At 39.1% G+C, this 21,806-nt stretch overlaps 1 protein-coding gene across 1 annotated transcript in view; it reads right to left on the bottom strand.

Annotated features, from left to right (window-relative positions):
- SLC17A6 (solute carrier family 17 member 6) overlaps window positions 19,548–21,806 on the bottom strand; it is a 40,469-nt gene continuing 38,210 nt past the window's right edge. The window contains exon 12 of the mRNA XM_005699512.3: window positions 19,548–21,688. Within this exon, the coding sequence (XP_005699569.1) occupies window positions 21,353–21,688 (336 nt within the window). The 3' untranslated portion in view covers window positions 19,548–21,352. The remainder of the gene's footprint in view (window positions 21,689–21,806) is intronic.

The following is a 21,806-nucleotide window of genomic DNA, read 5'->3' on the forward strand; positions in this document are numbered from 1 at the left end:
TTCTGGAACTCTCTTGCTTTTTCGATGATCCAATGGATGTTGGTAATTTGATCTCTGGTTCCTCTGCCTTTTCTAAATCCAGCTTGAATATCTGGAGGCTCAAGGTTCACATACTGTTGAAGCCTGGCTTGGAGAATGTTGAGCATTACTTTGCTACTGTGTGAGATGAGTGCAGTTGTGCGGTAGTTTTAGCATTCTTTGGTATTGCCTTTCTTTGGGATTAGAATGAAAATTGACCTTTTCCAGTGCTGTGGCCACTGCTGAGTTTTCCAAATTTGCTGGCATGTTGAGTGCAGCACTTTCATAGCATCATCTTTTAGGATTTGAAGTAGCTCAACTGGAATTCCATCACCTCTGCTAGCTTTGTTTGTAGTAATGCTTCCTAAGGCCCACTTGACTTTGCATTCCAGGATGTCTGACTCTACGTGAGTGATCACACCATTGTGATTATCTGGGTCATAAAGATATTTTTTGTATAGTTCTTCTGTATATTCTTGCCACCTCTTAATATCTTCTGCTTCTATTAGGTCCATGCCATTTCTGTCCTTTATTGTGCACATTTTGCCTGAAACATTCCCTTGGTATCTCTAATTTTCTTGAAGAGATCTCTAGTCTCTATTGCTTTCCTCTATTTCTTTGAATTGATCACTGAGGAAGGCTTTCTTATCTCTCCTTGCTATTCTTTGGAACTCTGCATTCAAATGGGTATATCTTTCTTTTTCTCCTTTCCCTTTCAATTCTCTTCTATTCACAGCTATTTGTAAGGCCTCCTCAGACAACCATTTTGCGTTTTTGCATTTCTTTTTCTTGGGGATGGTCTTGATCACTGCCTCCTGTACAACGTCATGAAACTCCATCCATATTTCTTCAGGCACTCTGTCTATCAGATCTAATCCTTTGAATCTATTTGTCACTTACACTGTATAATCATAAGGGATTTGATTTAGGTCATAGCTGAATGGTCTAGTGGTTTCTTCTGCTTTCTTCAATTTAAGTCTGAATTTGGCAATAAGGAGTGATCTGAGCCACTTTCAGCTCCCGGTCTTGTTTTTGCTGACTGTATATAGCTTCTCCATCTTTCTGTAAAGAATATAATCAATCTGATTTTGGTATTGACCACTTGATGATGTCCATGTGTAGAGTCTTCCCTTGTGTTGTTGGAAGAGGGTGTTAGCTATGACCAGTGCTTTCTCTTGGCAAAACTATTTTAGCATTTGCCCTGCTTCATTTTGTATTCCAAGGCCAAATTTACCTGTTACTCCAGGTATTTCTTGACTTCCTACTTTTGCATTCCAATCCCTTATAATGAAAAGGACATCTTTTTTGGATGTTAGTTTTTTTTCAGCTCCAGAAAGAATGAAGAGACAGAGGCAAAGAAAAAACAACACCCAGTTGTGGATGTGACTGGTGATGGAAGTAAAGTCCGATGCTGTAAAGAGCAATATTGTATAGGAACCTGGAATGTTAGGTCCATGAATCAAGGCAAATTGGAAGTGGTCAAATAGGAGATGGCAAGAGTGAACATTGATATTTTAGGAATTAGTGAAATAAAATGGACTGGAATGGGTGAATTTAACTTAGATGACCATTATATCTACTACTGTGGGCAAGAATCCCTTAGAAGAAATGAAGTAACCATCATAGTCAACAAAAGAGTCCGAAATGCAGTTCTTGGATGCAGTCTCAAAAACAGCAGAATGATCTCTGTTCATTTCCAAGGCAAACCATTCAATATCACAGTAATCCAAGTCTATGACCCGAACAGTAATGCTGAAGAAGCTGAAGTTGAACGGTTCTATGAAGACCTACAAGACCTTCTAGAACTAACATCCAAACAAATGTCAAATGCAGTAGCCACATTGGTAATTTTAAAACATAAATCTTACTTAAAATCCTTCAACGGTTCCCACTGAATTCAGGATAAAATCCAACATTTTAACTTGAACCACAGACTTTACCTAATTTTTCACCTGGCCCTTAGTAACTCAAAATTCTATATAAAATGGGCTTTCATGTAAGGTTCACAATTTGTTTTGATCGGCTTATATAAGATTTACATAGATTTGGTAAAATGTCAAGAAAAAAATATTGCTGATGAAGATTATAAGATGTAGTAGATTGACTTACTGGCTGTCATTCTTCCCCTTGTCCTGTATTCATGTCCTTTGCTATGTAACTTTGGAGTTCCTCCCACAGAGGTTGAAGTAACCATCTTCCTTATCTTTGGTAACAGCTAAAGACTTATTGACTACGCCAAAGCCTTTGACTGTGTGGATCACAATAAACTGGAAAATTCTGAAAGAGATGGGAATACCAGACCACCTGACCTGCCTCTTGAGAAATCTGTATGCAGGTCAGGAAGCAACAGTTAGAACTCGACATGGAACAACAGATTGGTTCCACATAGGAAAAGAAATACGTCAAGGCCATATATTGTCACCCTGCTTATTTAACTTATATGCAGAGTGCATCATAATAAACGCTGGGCTGGAAGAAGCACAAGCTAGAATCAAGATTGCTGGGAGAAATACCAATAACCTCAGATATGCACATGACACCACCCTTATGGCAGAAAGTGAAGAGGAACTAAAAAGCCTCTTGATGAAAGTGATAGAGGAGCGTGAAAAAGTTGGCTTAAAGCTCAACATTCAGAAAACCAAGATCATGGCATCTGGTCCCATCACTTCATGGCAAATAGATGGGGAAACAGTGGAAACAGTGTCAGACTTTATTTTTGGGGGGCTCCAAAATCACTGCAGATGGTGATTGCAGCCAGGAAATTAAAAGATGCTCACTCCTTGGAAGAAAAATTATGACAACCTGGAGTCTGAGTGAACTCCTGGAGTTGGTGATGGACAGGGAGGCCTGGCGTGCTGCGATTCATGGGGTCACAAAGAGTCGGACACAACTGAGCGACTGAACTGAACTGAACTGAACTGATGAGCTTGCTGTTTCCAGAGGAAGCATGAAAGACACCAGGAGAAGGTCAACCTCAGTTCATTTATAGACTTGTGAAAGTGAAGTCGTGACTGACTCTTTGCGACCCCATGGACTGTAGCCTACCAGGCTCTTTCATCCATGGGATTTTTCCAGGCAAGAGTACAGGAGTAGGTTGCCATTTCCTTCTCCAGGGGATCTTCAGTGAGCCAGAAATAAGTGTCTATTGTTGTATCCCACTGAGAATATATATTTATTTGTTAAGCAGAATTACTATTGTGAAATTGGCATGGCTTTGCTTTATTATTCTTGGCAGATAATTTTTTTTCTTTTTCTATAAATTGAAGGTCCATGGCAACCTTACATTAAGCAAGCATATCAGCACTATTTTCCCAACAGCATTTGCTCACTGTGTGTCTCTGTGCCTAGTTCTTGTAATGTTTCACACCCGCCATCAGCAAAAAGATAACAACTCACTGAAGGCTCAGGTGATGGCTAGCAATTTTTAGCAATGAAGTATTCTTAATTAAGATATGAACTTTGTTTTTTAGACAATGCTATTGCATACTTAATAGACTACAGAATATTGTAAACACAACTTTCATATGCACTGGGAAACCAAAAAAAAAAATTGTTACTCTATTGAGATAGTCACGTTTTTGCTGTGGTGTGGAATCAAACTGGAAGTATATCTGAGGTATACGCATGTGGAAGGTCAGAGGGAAACTTCCCAGGTGGCTCAGTGATGAAGAATCTGCCTGCCAAGCAGGAGATGCAGGTTCCTTGGGCCAGGAAGATCTCCTGGAGAAGGAAATGGCATCCCATTCCAGTATTCTTGCCTGGGAAATCGCATGAACAGAGGAGCCTGGTGGGCTACAGTCCATGGGGTTGCAGAGTTGGACATGATTTAGTGACAAAACTATAGCAACGTGCATGTATACATATATTTAAAGCAATAAATAGAAACACCTAGAAATTATTGCTTAAATAAATGCAGATATTAGTTTGACTTTCTGCTTTGTAAGGGATAAACTCAAAATTTTAAACTGATTATTCAACTATCAAGAAATACTTGCCCTTTGTGATACAGTCAAATAGTAAGCCAATCTGTAGTTAGTCCTGACATTTTAAGAGATTAAGCACTAGGTTATAGTGTATACACCATCTTGTTAATCAGAAGAGCTGTTCAGAACAGTAAAAATGCTCACACACTTAAATGTTTTATCTCACTATATTGCCATGTGTAGAATATCTGATTTAAAAAACTGCTGTTTTTGTAAATTAAGTACTTTCCTCATAAATTATAAAAAAAAAACCCATATAGTTGAACTTCATTATTTCAGCCACTGCACACCTAGAATTTTACAGAAGAGGGAGAGGAAAAGATGAGAAAATCTTTGTTGTTTTCAAGCTAGTTATGTCCCTCAGCAACATTGTGAGTCCGACAAGGTCTTCTCAACTCAGACTTAACCACCTTTCCTTCACATGCCCAACATCCTGCTGTCTTCTCAGAATCTTCTCTCAGTTCTTTGCTTCTCATTCACATTGCATTAACTGATAAAACTTGAAATTCCATTTTGAACAATTTATTTCAATGCGTGCTAAGTCACTTCAGTCATGTCCGAATCTTTGCGACACTATGGACTGTAACCCACCAGGCTCCTCTGTGCATGGGATTCTCCAAGCAGGAATACTGGAGTGGGTTGCCATGCCCTCCTCCAGGGGATCTTCCCAGCCCAGGGATCGAGGAGTCTCTCACGTCTCCTGCACTGGCGGGCAGGTTCTTACCACTAGCGCCACCTGGGAAGCCCCGTTTATTTCAATATTCTTCCCTATGTCTTTGAATCCTCTCAAGAGTGGCCCATCAAATACTCCTGAAGCTAAGAATCTTGACACTTATTACTAAATCTCCAATCTTAGCACCACTTTATACCAATAACCTTCGTTTATTGAGTACCTACTGAATGTCAGGGTCTGCCCTAAATCTTTTATGCATTCTCTCACATTTAATCTTCACAACTGCTATCATGTAGATTCTATCATGTAGTGTGTAGATACTGTCTCTACATCTCTGACTATCTCTGCTTCATAGATAAGGTTTGAAAGTGTGTTAGTCCGTCATGTCCATCTCTTTGCAACCTCATGGACTGTGTAACCTGCCAGGCTCCTCTGTCCAAGGGGTTCTCTAGGCAAGAATACTGGAGTGGGCAGCCATTCCCTTCTCCAGTGGATCTTCCTGACCCAGGGATTGAACCTAGGTCTCCTCTATTGCAGGTGGATTCTTTACCATCCGAGCCACCAGGGAAGCCCAAGATAAGGTTTAGGAGGCACCAAACAGGTTTTCTTCTCAAGCACACAACTTTTAAGCCACTGCCTCTAGAAAATATTAGTCATAATCCATACATAGGTATTTTATTTGGTGGGAATGCTAGGGACTACGAGCCCGGGAGGCAGTATCTTCGTAGCTCTGAGAAAATTGTTCCAAGTAGGCAGGAGATGGGTTCAGGCTACACACAAGTTTGTATCAAAGGGGACAGATAGTCTGAACATCAAAGACTATTCTTAAGTAGTAAAGAAAATACAGATATCAAGCTAAGGAATGTAGTGTTCTTCGGTGTATGGGAAGATGCAAGCCTCTGCGCTCACTGAATCTGTTCCTTTCAGAAGCACCCCAGCGACCTGGGGCCAAATCCTGTTTCTTGATTGCTCAAATCCTTAATTCCTTGTTCATCATAAGGGATGACGGGTGCAGTGGATGACTGCTTCTTGCATCCCCCTTCCCAGCTCCTCAGCAATCACCATTGGGGATGGAATGCATTTGCTGGAACGCAGGCATTATGTTCCCTTTTTGGAGCCCTCATTCACATTTGGAGGCCAGAAATCACTGATAGCTGTGACATTTCTTGCGAACCAATATGGCAGGAAATATTTCATTTCACATCACTGAGCTAGTAAAGGAGATCTGTTTACTGTGAGAGATAATGCACTTAAATTCTGTGTTGTTTTGTGGTCTTAAAAAGGTGTCCAACACATGTTTGTTTAATACATCTATTCTAATATCATTCAGTTCATCTTTATGAGAAATCTGTGGAAACTTTTGGCTTGAAAAGAGTCTCTGTTCCATCAGGACCTGTATTTCTCTTCTTTATTCCAGTTGTTTTTGCAAGGAAGAGACAATGTACCTTGTAAGCCAAAGGACTAATTGTGAAATTTCTCTTGATCATGATTTTATAGGCAGTATCATTCTTATCAAGTGGGTTTGAAATACGGCTGTACTTTAAACTGTCTGTCTTAATCAAATCTTTCTTTTAAATATATGCTCCTCTCTAGTATTTAAAGAGCACATATTGCTGTGGTTCTTAAGCTTATCAAAAGGTCACACTGAGATAAATTCAAGTAGAAGGGAGAAATGGCAAGGGGAAGGAGTGGGGATTTGTGAGAGAAGGAAACAGCAGACCCAGTGGGAAGACATCTGACTCAATGGGGGAGAGTCAGGGTTGATGAATGTAAGGAAGAAAGGAATCCAATGCCCATCAATGTCCATATTTGAAGGACGGAAAAGGGCAGGTCCAAAGCACAGGCCCTCCAAAGAAGGTTTTCTTAGGGTCCAGAAAAAGATCCTGCCTGAAAAGGGTCTGAATCCTTCTTTGAGTACTATCTGTCACTTACTAGATGAGATCTTGCCTTGGGGGAAAGTATACTTTCAATAAATCACCCAAGAATCCCCATGGCAGGCTTTACTTACCAAAAAAAAAAAAAAAAAAAAAAAAACCCCTATCTAAGATACCTCCTCAGAAGCTTTGGGCTTCCCTGGTGGCTCAGATGGTAAAGAAGCTGCCTACAATGCAGGGGACCTGGGTTCAATCCCTGGGTCGGGAAGATCCCCTGGAGAAGGAAATGGCTATCCACTCCAGTATTCTTGCCTGGAGAATCCTATGGACAGAAGAGCCTGGCAGACTAAAGTCTAGAGGGTTGCAAAGAGTCAGACATGACTGAGCAACTTTCACTCACACACTCAGAGGTTTTTCTTGACAGCTAGACACCTTCCCACCATTCTCCATCTCATTACCCTCCTTAATTTTGGCCCTAACACATGCCATTCTTCAAGTATCTTTTTTTTATTCATTTACTTAGAAAAATCTGGTCACCTAGACATGTAATAAACTCCATCACATACCTACCTATGTTTGGAACAACATCTGCTGGTGTGTGGCCACATAGTCAATATTTGTTGAATGAATGGAATTCAGGCATTTAGACTTAGATGAGGAGGGAAATGCTTTCTCTTTCTGGACTTTGATCTCTCGAACCTGGCTTCTGAAATGGGTAGGTGCTTTTAAGAAGTTGAAGGGAAAAGGTGATCTTTGCATAGGGACATCAGCTAAGAGGAAGCCAGGGAGTTATTCTTAGCTATTGCCAGCAAATCAGGCTTCTAATGAGTGTGGGGCACCCTAGAAGATACCTGAGGAATTTCTGAGCCATGTAGTCTCTAACAAAACTATGAGCCCAGAAATTTCCATCTAGGAGCCTGAAGGCCAAACTGATCTGCAGATATTTTGCTGAGTTAACATTGATTGTTCAGCTGCCATTATGATTGCCAACAATGGAAAAATTATGAGATTTCTGAGAAATGGAACATTTCCAGCCACAGCAGTAAATGAAGGATGTCATCAGCAATTACAGCCACCATGGAAGGTGATCTGATGAGCCCTGAGGGAACTCAGGAAGGAAAAGAATACCTGTCCTCTAGCAGCTATCAGACTGCAACCACTCCCCAAGGTTGAACCCTGAGGAAACTCAGAATGTGAAAGGGCAGGATACCGGCCCCAGGGAGCTGAGGAATGAATTCAGTGATCCCACACTCTTGCATCTTCTCATACAGAAAAAATAGCCCTAATTCCTTTACTTGATATTTGGTTTTCTTTAATTTACAGTAATCTTTTAACATTCAGACCACCTGTTCTTTGGTGCAAAACTTCTGTATAAACTGGCTCCTTCCCTTGCCTCCTAGGAGCAGTTCTCTCAGGTTTATTTGAGGTTCCTGCCTTCTAGACTTAAGTCCTCCAAGTTTCTGTCAAATAAAATATAACTCTCAACTTTTAGGTTGCACTTTTTTTTTTTTTCAATTGACATGTCACAAAAATATCTGGATTTTTAGCCTCTTGAAAAAAAATGGCATCATTCCCACGTGACCACTGTCTACGCAACTAAGGATCTGCTACCCCTTTTCCGGGAGGCATGAGTTTTCCCTGTCACTATATCCACAGTAGGATATGGTCTTTCTTTTGCATTATATGCTTGGTCCCTATTTAGTTTCTAATCCCAGTAGTGGGCAGTTGAATATCTCTGTACTGAAAACTTCATCTGTAATTTTGGATCCTTTCTTGGATGAATCTTTGTGTAACCAAATCTTTAGTTTGTCTTGTGGTGTGCTGTGCATGACTGTATGGAGGATTAGAGTGGTAAATAGGAGCTTGTAGAACCATCTCATAACTTCATGCAAGGTGTAGTCTGCACGAAGGCCAGACTCCTGTGTGCCAAGCAATCTATCCTGATATCAATCCATCTAAACTGGTAGGAACAATGTCCCTTTCAAATCTCATCTGCCCCTTTGTAATCCATTCCCCATGGGCAAGCCATAGATAGAAGTTATGTGTGAAGGAGAGCCATACCCCCTCAGGTCAGCATGGGGTAGCACGCTGAAACTTCCAGAAGAAGCACTACCAGTGACCCATGGGTGGATTAGCTCCCTGGTACCAAAAACAGGAGAGGTCCTTTCAGTGACTCAGATACATATGGGAGCCAAAGAGAAGCTCCCCTCAAAAAAGTTGGATGCTGAGTCAGAAGGGAACTTCAGGTTTAACTGTTATGTAACCTCATTCGACCCCAGAAAGAGAACGACCTATAGGTATTCTGGTTTTATTTGATTTTCAGGTAGCTTTCCAGTTTCATATATCCTGGATGTCTCACACTGAGATATACACAGATGTTGATTCTTAAATAAATACTTGCACCAAATAATTACCCCATTCCTGCAGTGACTGCTGTTGCCACTGAGCAGCTGTACTGAATTTTCTGAGCTAGGTTAAGCATAGAGTAAGATACACACTGCCAAATGGAAGAAACCAGTGTCTCGAGTGATTTGAAATCCTAGTCACACAGCCAAGTACACTGGTTTCATGCCCTTGTCTTCGGCGCTCATTTTATTTCTTGCCCTTTCATCTAGGACGTCTGCCACCTGATCCTTGAGGGGATCGACAACATGTCTTGTCAGACAGATTCCTTGTCAGCAGAATGGCCACGCAGTGTCTCTGTGATGTTTTCCTCGCTGTCCAGGATGCGTGTTCAGCCTCCCATTTCTGGCCATTGTAGCGGTGGGATCAGATGGTCATAGTCCTGCATGTCTTGAAGAAAACGTTGGGAAATCAATGACCACAAGAAGCCAACGGTAACATTTTGCAAGAGACATGTTACCCATAAGAAAGAGAGTATTAAAAATAAATGCTTTGTGATCACTAATTGAACAAGCTCTGAAAAACAGAGAGCCTGGTAGACTCTCATAAGACCAGAGGGAGGCTGTTATAGATTGAATTCATAGGCAAAAGTCCTAGCCGCTGATACTTCAGAATGTGAGTTTATTGGGAAATAGGACCATTGCTGATGTAACTAGTTGAATAAAGATGAGATCATACTGGACTAGGGTGGGTCTCCAATCTGATGTGACTGGTATCTTTAGAAAAGGAATTCCCACGAAGAGACAAACACACAGGGAAAAGAATGCCATGTGAAGATTGGAGTTATACTGCCAATAAGCACAGGAAATACCCTAGACTGGGAGAGAAGCCTGGAACAGATCATCTCCTAGTGCCTTCAGGAAGCACATGGTCCTGTTGACTTCAAAAACACCTTGATTTCAGATTTCTGACCTCCAGAACTATGAGCCAATCTGCTTTCTGAGTCACCCAGCTTGTGGTACTTCATTACAAGAGCCCAAAGAAACTAGTACAGAGGTGTTCTGAGCTTCCTGCATCTCAATTCTGAATTCATTAGGTGGGAGGCAGAGCCTTGCATAATGTGGGAATATATGAAAAGAAATAAAACATGATTCCTACCTTCAGTGAGTTCACTGAGGAACACTCATTTAGGCACAAACAATGAGACAATGATAAATAAGGGCTACATGGAAATAAAAGCAACTTGCCAATGGGCAGAGAAAAGCGTGATGCACCAGCCCAATTCCCTTCCTTCTCAGGGCTCCTTCTCTCCTCACTCCACACGAGGATCCCATGCAATCACGTGGCTGCTCATGCCCACCCCCACTCAAGGGTCTCCCTACTGAATCTACCTTTCCTGGAAAGCAGCTCTACCCAATTACCACCCCTCCTGGAACTTATTTCACTTGAATCTGTCCCATCTAAGAATGAGTACTGTGGTGTATCTGAATTAGTATTAGTCCAGGGTTCTAATCCCAGATGGATAAATCAAATACTCTCTGAGTCTTAATTTCTTTTTTTTTAATTTGGAAAGAAAGTGGGGAAGGGGGATAACGATCCTTCTCCATTCTACCTTACATCCCTGGAGTGAGGATCAATAAGAAAGAATATCTGGAGACACTTGGAACACCTGTTAATATACCATAAAATATTCATAGTTACTAGTGGTATGATATATTTGCATCCAGTTAATACTTCCCTTTTACTGGGAGCCTCTGGGTGTTACCATCATTCAAATGGAGAAACTTGAAATTCCTGCCTTTGCTTGACACCCTATAAAAATTTACAAAATATGCAAATCAAACCACCTCTCATTATGTTTATTAGGGTTCATGAAATATGCATTGTGATACCCATTTTGCAAATGAGGATACTGAGTTCAGAGAAATGAAGTGGTTTGCTTATATGTGATTACAGGTATGATGTGGAGGCAAGTTCAATACTTGCCTTGTTGTAGTTGCCAACCCCTAGTAAGGGAGATATTTTGGATTACCCAGCCCTTTCTATGCTTTTTTTTTTTTTTTAAAGTAAATCCCAATACAGGCAACAATAATGTCTACTGTTACTGATGAAGAAATGTGATTTTGACCTTGAAAGCTCTCTAGTGATACATCAAGTTTTCATTTATGTTTCTAGACACATCATAAATAACTGTGCTTTATCAAGAGAGAAAGGAAGAAATATGACAGGGAAAAAGCACAACAAAATGATGGGGATACAGCCAAAGCTTAAGGTGAATCTACCCTTAAAGCGAGTGAGCTATCTATTGTTCCCTTGGTTGAATGCATCAATTTCCTTGAGGAAAGAGACTAACTTGAGAAACTTCTGGAATAAATATGCCCCTTGACATGAGAGAGAATGTGTATAAACCTTTAGTTTAATACAGAATTCTGAAAAAGAAGAACAAGAGAGTATTTTCTCAAAAATATTGTGCATGCTTCTTTCTATCTAAAGCTGTGGAAGCCAGGGACAAGTGGATCACCCTGGCCTGGAAACATCGTTCAAGGTGCAGAAACCATGAATCACCTATTTGTTAATATATTTTCATTATCCACCTCTTGCTCTGTGGTTTGAGTTGTGAGTGGATAGATATGGAGATGAATATACCAGACTTTTGTCTTGATATCTGCAACTACGCCACAATCCCCAGGTCATGCCATCTCTCCACACCTCTTCCCTCCTGTATCTTCCTTGGCATTCTTGTATGGAACCTGCTTCCAGTCTCTTGCCTCTCCTCTGCAACATCTTGCCAGATGGAGTAATCACTAACCACTCGCCCCACTTAAAATTCCCTCCACTATAAGATAGCATCTGAACACCATACCCCGGCATCTATGGCACTGCAGAGCCAGCTGGCTTAATGCCCTCTCTATCTTCATATCTCCTATGCACACTTGATAGTCCAATCATACTCATTCCTCCAGACACATGCCGTGGTAGATACACCCCCACCATCTGCTAATGTTGGGGCCTCTGCCTCTATGCCTGTTCTCCATTTATAAGGTTGTGTGTGTGTGTTCAGTCACTCAATCGTGTCCCACTCTTTGTGATGTCGCAAATTGTAGCCTGCTAGGCTCCTCTGTCCAAATTACTTGGACTTTCCCAGGCAAGAATACTGGAGTGGGTAGCCATTTCCTACTCCAGGGCATTTCCCAGAATCAGGGATCAAACCCATGTCTCTTGCATCTCCTGTGTTGGCAGGCAAATTTTTTACCACTGAACCACCTGGGAAGCCCCATATAAGGTGGGCAAATAACTATTCCACTTTCAAAATCCAGTTCTATGTCTTCTCTCCCCAACTTCCTTTCTGGAAAGGAGAATTAATTTAATGAGCCCAATAATCTGTGTACCTATATAATTTTCTGTGCATATCAAATATGATCTTTCATTTTTCCATTCATTATTAGTTGAGTTCTTTATTTATGTTAGACCTTGGATATAGCATACAGAACAAAAGATATACTTCATAGCATTAGTGGCTTAGTAGGCATACATACTAAAGTTATAAACAAACATATGCCTAAGAGCAAATTGTGATAAATCATATGTAAAAGTGTTCTGAAAACTTTAAATGGTGTAAGGAATAATTGTGAGTACCTTTTGATATGCAGGATTTGCTGTCCAAATGAAAGATTGTATATACACAAGTTTCTTTCATTTGCTCTGAAGACATTCTGTACCTATTTCTATGCGTATCATTCTTCACCTCTAAACCATGAATTTCTCAAGAGCAGAGACCATGTTTAATTTATTCTTGTGTCCTCATAGTGTAATATAGGCCTGTACATAGCTTAATAGATGTTGGATGACGTAATGAATAGGCAATGAATAGGCACTGTAGCTCTTGAAAAAACATGTTTTAGCATGCTAGATCTAACCTTTAGTTGATTAGCATTTCTACACATCAGTTAAATTCCAGGTACACTCATTAACATTTGGGGAGTGCTAACACTACCTTGGAAGAAAAGTTATGAGCAACCTAGATAGTATATTCAAAAGGAGAGACATTACTTTGCCAACTAAGGTCCATCTAGTCAAGGCTATGGTTTTTCCTATGGTCAGGTATGGATGTGAGAGTTGGACTGTGAAGAAGGCTGAGCGCCGAAGAATTGATGCTTTTGCACTGTGGTGTTGGAGAAGACTCTTGAGAGTCCCTTGGACTGCAAGGAGATCCAACCAGTCCATTCTGAAGGAGATCAGCCCTGGGATTTCTCTAGAAGGAATGATGCTAAAGCTGAAGCTCCAGTATTTTGGCCACCTCATGAGAAGAGTTGACTCATTGGAAAAGACTCTGATGCTGGGAGGGATTGGGGGCAGAAGGAGAAGGGGATGACAGAGGATGAGATGGCTGGATGGCATCACGGACTCGATGGACGTGAGTCTGAGTGAACTCCAGGAGTTGGTGATGGACAGGGAGGCCTGGCGTGCTGTGATTCATGGGGTCGCAAAAAGTTGGACACGACTGAGCGACTGAACTGAACTGAACACTAAATATTAAAATACTTACCAAGATCTTTCCTTCTTGGAGTCTCTGCACATACCATTCCCTCTTTTTGAATCTCTCTCCCAATACTGCTCTGCCAGGCTATCTTCATCTCACCTCTGATGTCTCACACTGCATGTGACATCGCTGAAGAAATTTTCCTCAACGCATTGGCTAGATAGATCAAGTCCCTCATTTGAAACACTCAGAGCACCTAAACTTCTATTTCGTAACATCTATCGCAACTGTAATAGGTTTTTCTGTTCATCATTTTTACCATCTGTCACCCACCATATTAGGTTCTATGAAGGCAGGATTCATTTAGTCATTTCCCCCCACCCTCTATGTTCCTAGGACCAGCCATGTAGTACATTATCAATAAATATTTATTGCTTGAAATACTAACTTAATGAAAGAGTGGTTTTTTAATCTCAAGAGCCCAGTTATGAGTCCAAGATATGACTCCAAGTTACCCTTCTACCACTAGCTAGTTAGATAGACTTGAGCCTTTTTACTTTTCTGCTCCCAACTTCCTTAACTATAGAAAGAAGGGGTTTGAACATGCATTTCCCTCTTTCCATTGCCAGGACTCTATAACATATTACATTAAACCAGTAAAAGGTGAGTATGACCTGTTATGGGAAATTCAACTCATGTTTTTCAAACAAATATTTCAGCTCACTGCAGGGCTTTTAGTTAATAAGTGGTTTCATGAGATCCTCAAATCTCAGGTCAGGATGAAAGAAGAAGCACAGAATCAAGGCTACCAGGATGAAGCAAACTTTCAATAGTGTCCCTCCTTTTGGCTATTGAGATGGGTGGCTATTTTTTTTTAAGTCACTAGAAAAGTAAGCAGAAAGTGAACATTTAGTCTTCTACTTAGCAGAATTTTGGAGAACAATTATAATATTTCACCAAGTTAATTTGAGGAACTCAGCTGTTTATCAGTGAGAATGAAGTCAGAAAATTTCAGAGCTGGGAGGATCTTCAAAACCCATTTAAAATAACCAATCCCTTTATCCTCCAGATGAGAAAGCCCAAGCTCATTGAACCAACATGACTTGCCTTGGGTTATATAAAGGGGGCAGTGGTAAAGAGTTTGAATCCAGACAACTGTGGGTTTTTTGTTTGTTTTATTTTGTTTTCTGTGATCCCATTGCAGCTGGAATTGAAAGGGTTAATGAACCTTTTGAATGGAGATATCGCTTCTTGGCCTTTTGGCTAAGATCAAGTGGTGGCTCAGACGGAAAGTGCCTGTCTACAATGCGGGAGACTTGGGTTCAATCCCTGGGTCGGAAAGTTCCCTGGAGAAAGAAATGGCAACCCAATCCAGTACTCTTGCCTAGAAAATCCCATGGATGGAGGAGCCTGGTGTCCATGGGGTCACAAAGAGTTGGACACGACTGAACGACTTCACTTTTTTTTTTTTTCATACTAATTTCCACCCTGGATTCATGAAGAGAGACATGCTCCTCCACCTACCACACTCCTGTTTTTAATCTTCGAGAAGCAGTCCAGTAGAATATGATGAGATCTGTCAGAATGATGGCTTTCATCTGTGACATTTATTCTCAGGCACATTTTTGTTGGCTTTGTGCAGAAGAACTTCATTTGGATTCATAAATCTGTTCATAAATGTGTATAATTCTACCTTTACCTTGACTTTATAAAATAAAAACATTCTCTCAGAGCTATTGTATTAAATTCTGTGGCTTCAGAAAATTGTCAAATGCTCTTGAAGATCATGACAATATCTTCATTGGCAGCTCAGAGATGAGAAAAAAAAAAAACTGGGGAGAAATAAGACTAGTGTTCTCTGGGAATTATATCTTATCTGCTTTTCTTGCTTTAGTACCTCAAAATAAAGAAAATTACCATGAAAAATATAATAAAAAGCCACACATGAATTCTGAAAATAAGCAGATATTGATATTTTCTCATATATGCTTCAGATCTTCTTTGAAATTAAAGGATGACAATTATAAATTTCTTTCATTCTTTTCCCAGATCCATTTTCTTTCTTGCTCTCCAGATACAGCCTTAGTGAATACTTTTGTATCTTTCCAATCTATGTATTTAACCTTTTACTATACACAGTATACAGTTTCTTAAATTTGTATAAGTGTACATTATATTTTACATAAATAGCAATGGTGCTTAGTTTTCTGTACTTGTTTTGTGTCACATAATTGATAAATATAAATACAAAAAAATAATTTAGGGAAAAAGTCTGAGTAATTTAGTTATGGTCAAAAAAAATTTTCTCTGGAGATAGTTTCCAAAATGGTCCATTTTGATGAAGCTGGCATTGAAGTTACACTTGAAGAGTTAATATCTAGTATTTACTTAGTATAATGAGGAAGGGGAAAGGACATTTGTTAAACTCTTTACATGTGTGGCTTGCTGTATTAATAAGCTCTGTTATTTGATTAGATTGCAAAACCAGCTACTAATAAGGTATTAGATTGTCATTTTACAAATGAAAATTTGAACCTCAGAGGAGTCAAGTAACTTCCCAAAGTCATACAACTCTTCAGAGGCAATGGACAATAGTGATGAAGAGCACAAATCTAGAGCCATATGGCTTGAGTTCACTTTCCAACTTCACTCCATTAGTTGTATGACCACAGATAAGTCACTTAACTTCTCTGTGCCAAAGTTCCCTCATTTATATATGGGGTTGATAGTAGTATTTACCACAAAAGGGTACTGTGAACATTATGTAATAATGTTCTCAGGGTTTTAATACATAACCCCCTGAGGTTAGTGTCTGGTGTTTCATGAACTATAAATAATTCCTATTACAATTATTGGGCTTCCCAGGTGGCACAGGGATTAAGAATCCACCTGCCAGCACAGGAGATGCAAGAGACAGGGTTCAATCCCTGAGTTGGGAAGATCCCCTGGAGTAGGAAATGGCAACCGGCTCCAGTATTCTTGCCTGAAAAATTTCATGGACAGAAGAGCCTGGCGAGCTACAGTCCATGGGGTTGCAAAGAGTCAGACATAGCCGAGCATGCAGGCACGCATATTATAATTATTATATTTGATCACTCATTCACCTCCTCCTTCAAAATAAAAATCAAAGGTAATAACACCAAAACAAACCAACAAACAGTAAAAGATGATTAACAAATGAAAATGAGGAAGGGAAATACAAGCAGCAATTGAGGCAAAAAATAAGTCTTTAAGTTCCTTGAGAAGCAGACAAAGGTGCCATGGGGGTGGGAAGAGAGATCCCAGGTTCTTTCCTATCTAAGTGTTGACAGTGCTCTAATGCATCAGGAAAGGAATCCCTCAAACTCTTAGAAATGCAAGGATCTTTATCTAAAGCATGTTAAGCAGGGTAATAAAAAACGAGAAAGGGATTTAACAACACTGGAGAGGTTTCTTCACATTGTTTGCTCTTGGTGATAGTCTAGGATTTTATTCAATAAAAGCTGCTGAATCTGGACAAGGGTCAGGGTGACAGTCCAGGTGATGCGGCTTTCAGATGCCTGCTGCACTCAGGGGAAAGCTTGGAGAAGCTGGAGCATTTTAAGGGACTGTATAGCATCGACCAACCTTCACAAATAAAGTGCTTTTGACAGCTGCTGAATGAAAATTGAGGTTTGAGGTCTTGCATGAGGATGGAGAGAAAAGCAGAAAAACCTGCTAATTATAACACCTACAGCAGAATTAAATGTCAATAGTCACTGTGCAGTTAAAAATTAGAGAAGCACTATGTTAATGAAGAGGAAAAAAAGTGAAAGGATAAAATACATAGGTCCTTAGAAACTCAGGGGAGAAGCACAAACAGAAAGAAATTTAGAGAACAAAAGGATGAGAAAAATCTTTCTTATTGGAAATTGAAAAAAAAAAATGACATGGGGAGCACATTGAAAGCGGCTCACTTAAAGTCTTTGGGAGTTTAAGAAAAAACCTTTCTGAGGGAGATTAGTGAGTTTCTGGTATCCAGGAGCTTCTGTGTGGTCAGACTGGGCAACTGGGGTACCACCAGTACCTCCAGAAGGGGAACTGGATTCTAGGGTCCAAGACAGAGGTCCACTTTTCTCTCCATTGTATCCTACCCTGACTGCACAGTGTAGTTGCTTAATAGATATTTATTGAGTAAATAAGTGAACTAGTAAACGAACCCCAGAAAAGCTAATTGCCAGTAGCTCTAGGAACAATATCTTTATTGTTATTTCTATATCTATATCTAGACACAGAAACAATATCACACTTAGAGAAGTGAAAGGTCTTAATACAGGTGTATAGTATTTCATGTTTCCCCAAAATACCACTGAAGCAGGGAGACAAAGGTAAAGAGATGCAAAAATGAAATATTCATAATAACGAAGGCATAAATAGAGTAAGTGTAGCCCATGTTATGTAATAGAATATTAACTATAGAACTCTAGTATTCAAATAGGAAAATATGCATGCCATGCAATTAAATGAAAAAAATAGCTGGCAATAGCAGATCAAGTACGACTTCAAATTTGCAAATCACAAAGTATGTGGGTGTTTCCTATGCATTTTTCACAGAAAATAGCCTAAAATGTTAACAGTGCTTTGATTACTCTTATTTTCACTGTTTTTAATACTGTTCTTCCTTTAATGAAGATCCCCTCCCCTTATTCTATATTCATAATCAGAAGAGTAATAAGGCTTAAGAGCAAAAAGTAAATTACTCTCCTGCTATAGTCAGATAGTATGTATTCTTGTTCTAATTCTGCCTGGGGACTCTTTAGGAAGTTAATTATACAGCTTAGAGCAAGTTACCTTACTTGGAGAACAGAAATACAAATACGGATATGTGGCCTTTCAATTTTACAAAGCAGATGTGTGGATGGAATGAGAGAATGCATGGAAAACTGTTTTGCAAATTGCAAAATACTAGATGCATAGAACAGTATAGATGGGGAAGGGCATTGGGATGAGGAAGAAAATGAAAGGGAAGATGACTTCAAATGTTTAAGATCAAAGTAAATGAGTGTAGCCCGTGGTAACATTTAGAGGCATCATTAGAACCATTTTCTTATGGGAACTGAAAAAATTATATAAAGTGTTAGATTATGACAGTTTCATTCCTGCCATCAAGTTGTATAAAGATGGCATGTGGGCCTCCTTAAAAATTAAACTAGGTCTCTCTTGTTTCATTATACACAAGATTACAGGAAGAGAAAATACACTCCCTCACCTCCCACTCAGAGGTTATGTGAGTAGTGAATATAAGGTAGTGGTTGAACCAGTAAATATTCTTATTTAATTCCTTAAATAAAAACCTGCCTAAAAAATAAAGGCAAAAGCATAACTAATCATAACAACTTCTTTCCAAATCCATAATATCCTCTGTGTCCTCTTGATCAAGTCCGTTTCCCTTGTTGACCTTCAGGGTCCTCATTTGTTAAATAAGAGGTATCAGCTAAGTCATCCCATAAGTCTCTTTAAATAGTAAGTTCTATGGGTCTCAGTTACCAATCGTATGTAATGATGATCAGCCCCTCCTACATATCTGTAAAAATGATGGTCATCCCTTCCTACATATCTGTAAAATAGGGAATCAGAGCAAATGATCATCTTTCTAGTGACACAGACATTCCTCTGGCTTCACTGCGAAATCTTGCTCAATGTTCGCTGATTTGGCTGACACACTATATTAACATGTCTTGACTCAATTTAACTTTGTGAAAGTTATTTAAACTTTTTGAGTTTCGGTTCCTTCATTTGTAATCTGGGAACAAAAAGAGGACCCAGTTTGGAGGGTCCTCGTGGCGTTACATAAAATACTCAACACAAAATGATTAAAGCAGTTCAAGTGCAAGGTACATGTACAATGAAAATTCAGTAGTATCATTGATCTGACGAGTTTTGAGGTTTTTTCCTAATGTTTTAAAGCTCAGCACTAGTTATGAGAAACCAGGCACTGAAAGATAGAATTTGACTTACAGACCTATTTCTTGATATAAAACTCTCTTTGCAGAATCCCACACAATCTAAAGAATGCCACATTCTTCCATTAAATCTCAAACGGCTGAAAAAGCTAATCGTCTTGAGCCTACGTTTGACTTCACTGGAGTGTACACAAGCTAAACTATATAAAGTTAAGCTACAACAACAACAAAAAATGACCCCAAATTCATGTCCTGTTTTTGTGCAAAAGGATAAATAGAGCATTTTATTAACACTTTTTTTTGCAGCAACAGAATGATAGTCCATATCTTTTCATTCAACACAGTAAAAGCGATGATCACATTACATCACTTTGAGACACAAAGCAAAAGATATTTTTATTATCTTAAGGTCAAGAATGGTTTGCGTTTTTAAAACAAACTTTTATGTTTTATATTTGCAGTAGCAGGGCCTCCAGTCACTAGCACGATACAATGAACAGATCAAATATCCAGAATAGACAATTAAACACATCAATAATATTTTAAGTTGAATTGGGAAATGTATCATTGTCATTTTCAAACATTATAAAGAGGTCTGATGTTAACTTTTTAAAGGAAGAAAATCATTCCAACCACCCGAACAGCCACCGCAAGCAAAATGAAGCTAATATACAGACAGGAAATTTTATGCATTGCACTTATTGCTCGGTACACAAATGTTGCAATTTCTGTTGAGTTATATTAAGAAATGACAAGCAAAATGCCTCTGCCCCATCTAAAATTCTATGACTCTATGAAAGTAGAAATTGCAGTCCCCTAACCCAACATTAGGTGTATGCTATTTTTGGTTTTTTGTGAAGATCGTTTATTATGAATATGTGTATGGATATGTATAAGATATACAGATATATATATAGATATAGTTTTAATATAATTTATTGTCCTATATATTTAAGACAAATATTTCAGTGGGAATTTAAATAATAAAATCATCTACTTACAATATCTCTATTAAGTTTACCTTTTCATATTATATATAGCTCTGTGGCACAAGTTTCATATATATTTAATCAGTAAGGAAGAAAGATACTTCTATCATGTCTATTTCTTTTGCTGTTAATATTGCATTTTAAGGGCTATATCTCCATAGTAAATTTCTTATTAGATTCTCTATGGTGTATGCATCTTTTTTTTTCCCTAATGCAAGTTACAACCAGTACAAAGTTGTAATAAAAAATACATTGAATTCCATTTATTTTTAATATTTTTGCAAAAAAGTTATGTGATATGCTACATGAAAAGTCAGATTTTATTGAAGTGTGACGTGTTTTATACTGTTAGGTAAATGAATGGAAGAACATGAAGCATACCCCTCACTCTACAACTTCTTTTTCACAGATAAAAGTGTTTGTGCCCAAGCATTTCATATAAAACACTGCAAGATATTCCTCTTGAGAATCAACAAAATAGTCTACATTGTGTAATAACAATAATTATTTAGTACACCTTGCTAGTTGCTAGCCCACAACATTCTTCTCTACATGAGAGATATCTCAACTCTATGATTTTTACTCAGTAAATGTTGCCAACACCTGATGCAGCCAACATGACAACTTCACCTTTTTTTAACAGGACTTCTGCACAATATCTTGCAAAACAGTGTAACAAATATGTAAGTGCATTTTGCATGATCAAGTAGCTTTGGCTTCCTAACCTCTGTTGGATGGGATGTGCCAATTGTTTTTGTTGTGCTTTATTAAATGGTGATGAGTTTTAACTCATATGAATCTAATGAGTAACTACTTGCTTCTACAATTTTGACCAGTCAACCTTTAAATCACAAATGCAAGAATGGATGACTTGAATGGAAATGATGGAATTTCACAACTTCTATAGATTGCACTTGATGGTAACTTCATGAGTTTGTTTTGATTTCATCTTTACAGCAAGACTTGCCTGGTTGATATGTGTACATGTTTACACCACATCTTTTAAAATTTTTGTGCAATCACAATTAATTTAATCACAAACACTAAAAATAAATCCAGCAATTAGCTTTGTTATGAATAATCATCTCGGTCCTTATAGTTGTATGAGTCTTGTACTTCTTCTTGTACAAATTCCTCTTTCTTTTCCCAACCGTTAGGCCACCCTCCATTGGCCTGTGTTGTGGCACCATAAGACTTAGTGGTACCATAATTTATATAATTTTGAGTAATGTCCCCTGTTTCTTCATCGAGCTCATCTTCATGGATAAAGCCACACTTTTCTTCACTTGTTTCCTCGGGGTCTGCCCAGGGTTGCTTCTCTCCTGAGGCGAATATTGCATAAAATATAACTCCACCGTAGTGGACAAGGGCAGCGATCAGGAAGACATACTGCCACTCTTCACGCGACTGCAGTGACAAAAGCGGCATTGTGAGAACAAAGCCCCTGGGTCTAAAAAGCCTGACATCTTCTCTGAATGTTCTACCATTAAGCGTTTCCTAAAATGCTACCTTCAGGGGAAACCCT

This window comes from Capra hircus, chromosome 29 (assembly GCF_001704415.2).
Source record: "Capra hircus breed San Clemente chromosome 29, ASM170441v1, whole genome shotgun sequence".
Taxonomy (NCBI): domain Eukaryota; kingdom Metazoa; phylum Chordata; class Mammalia; order Artiodactyla; family Bovidae; genus Capra; species Capra hircus.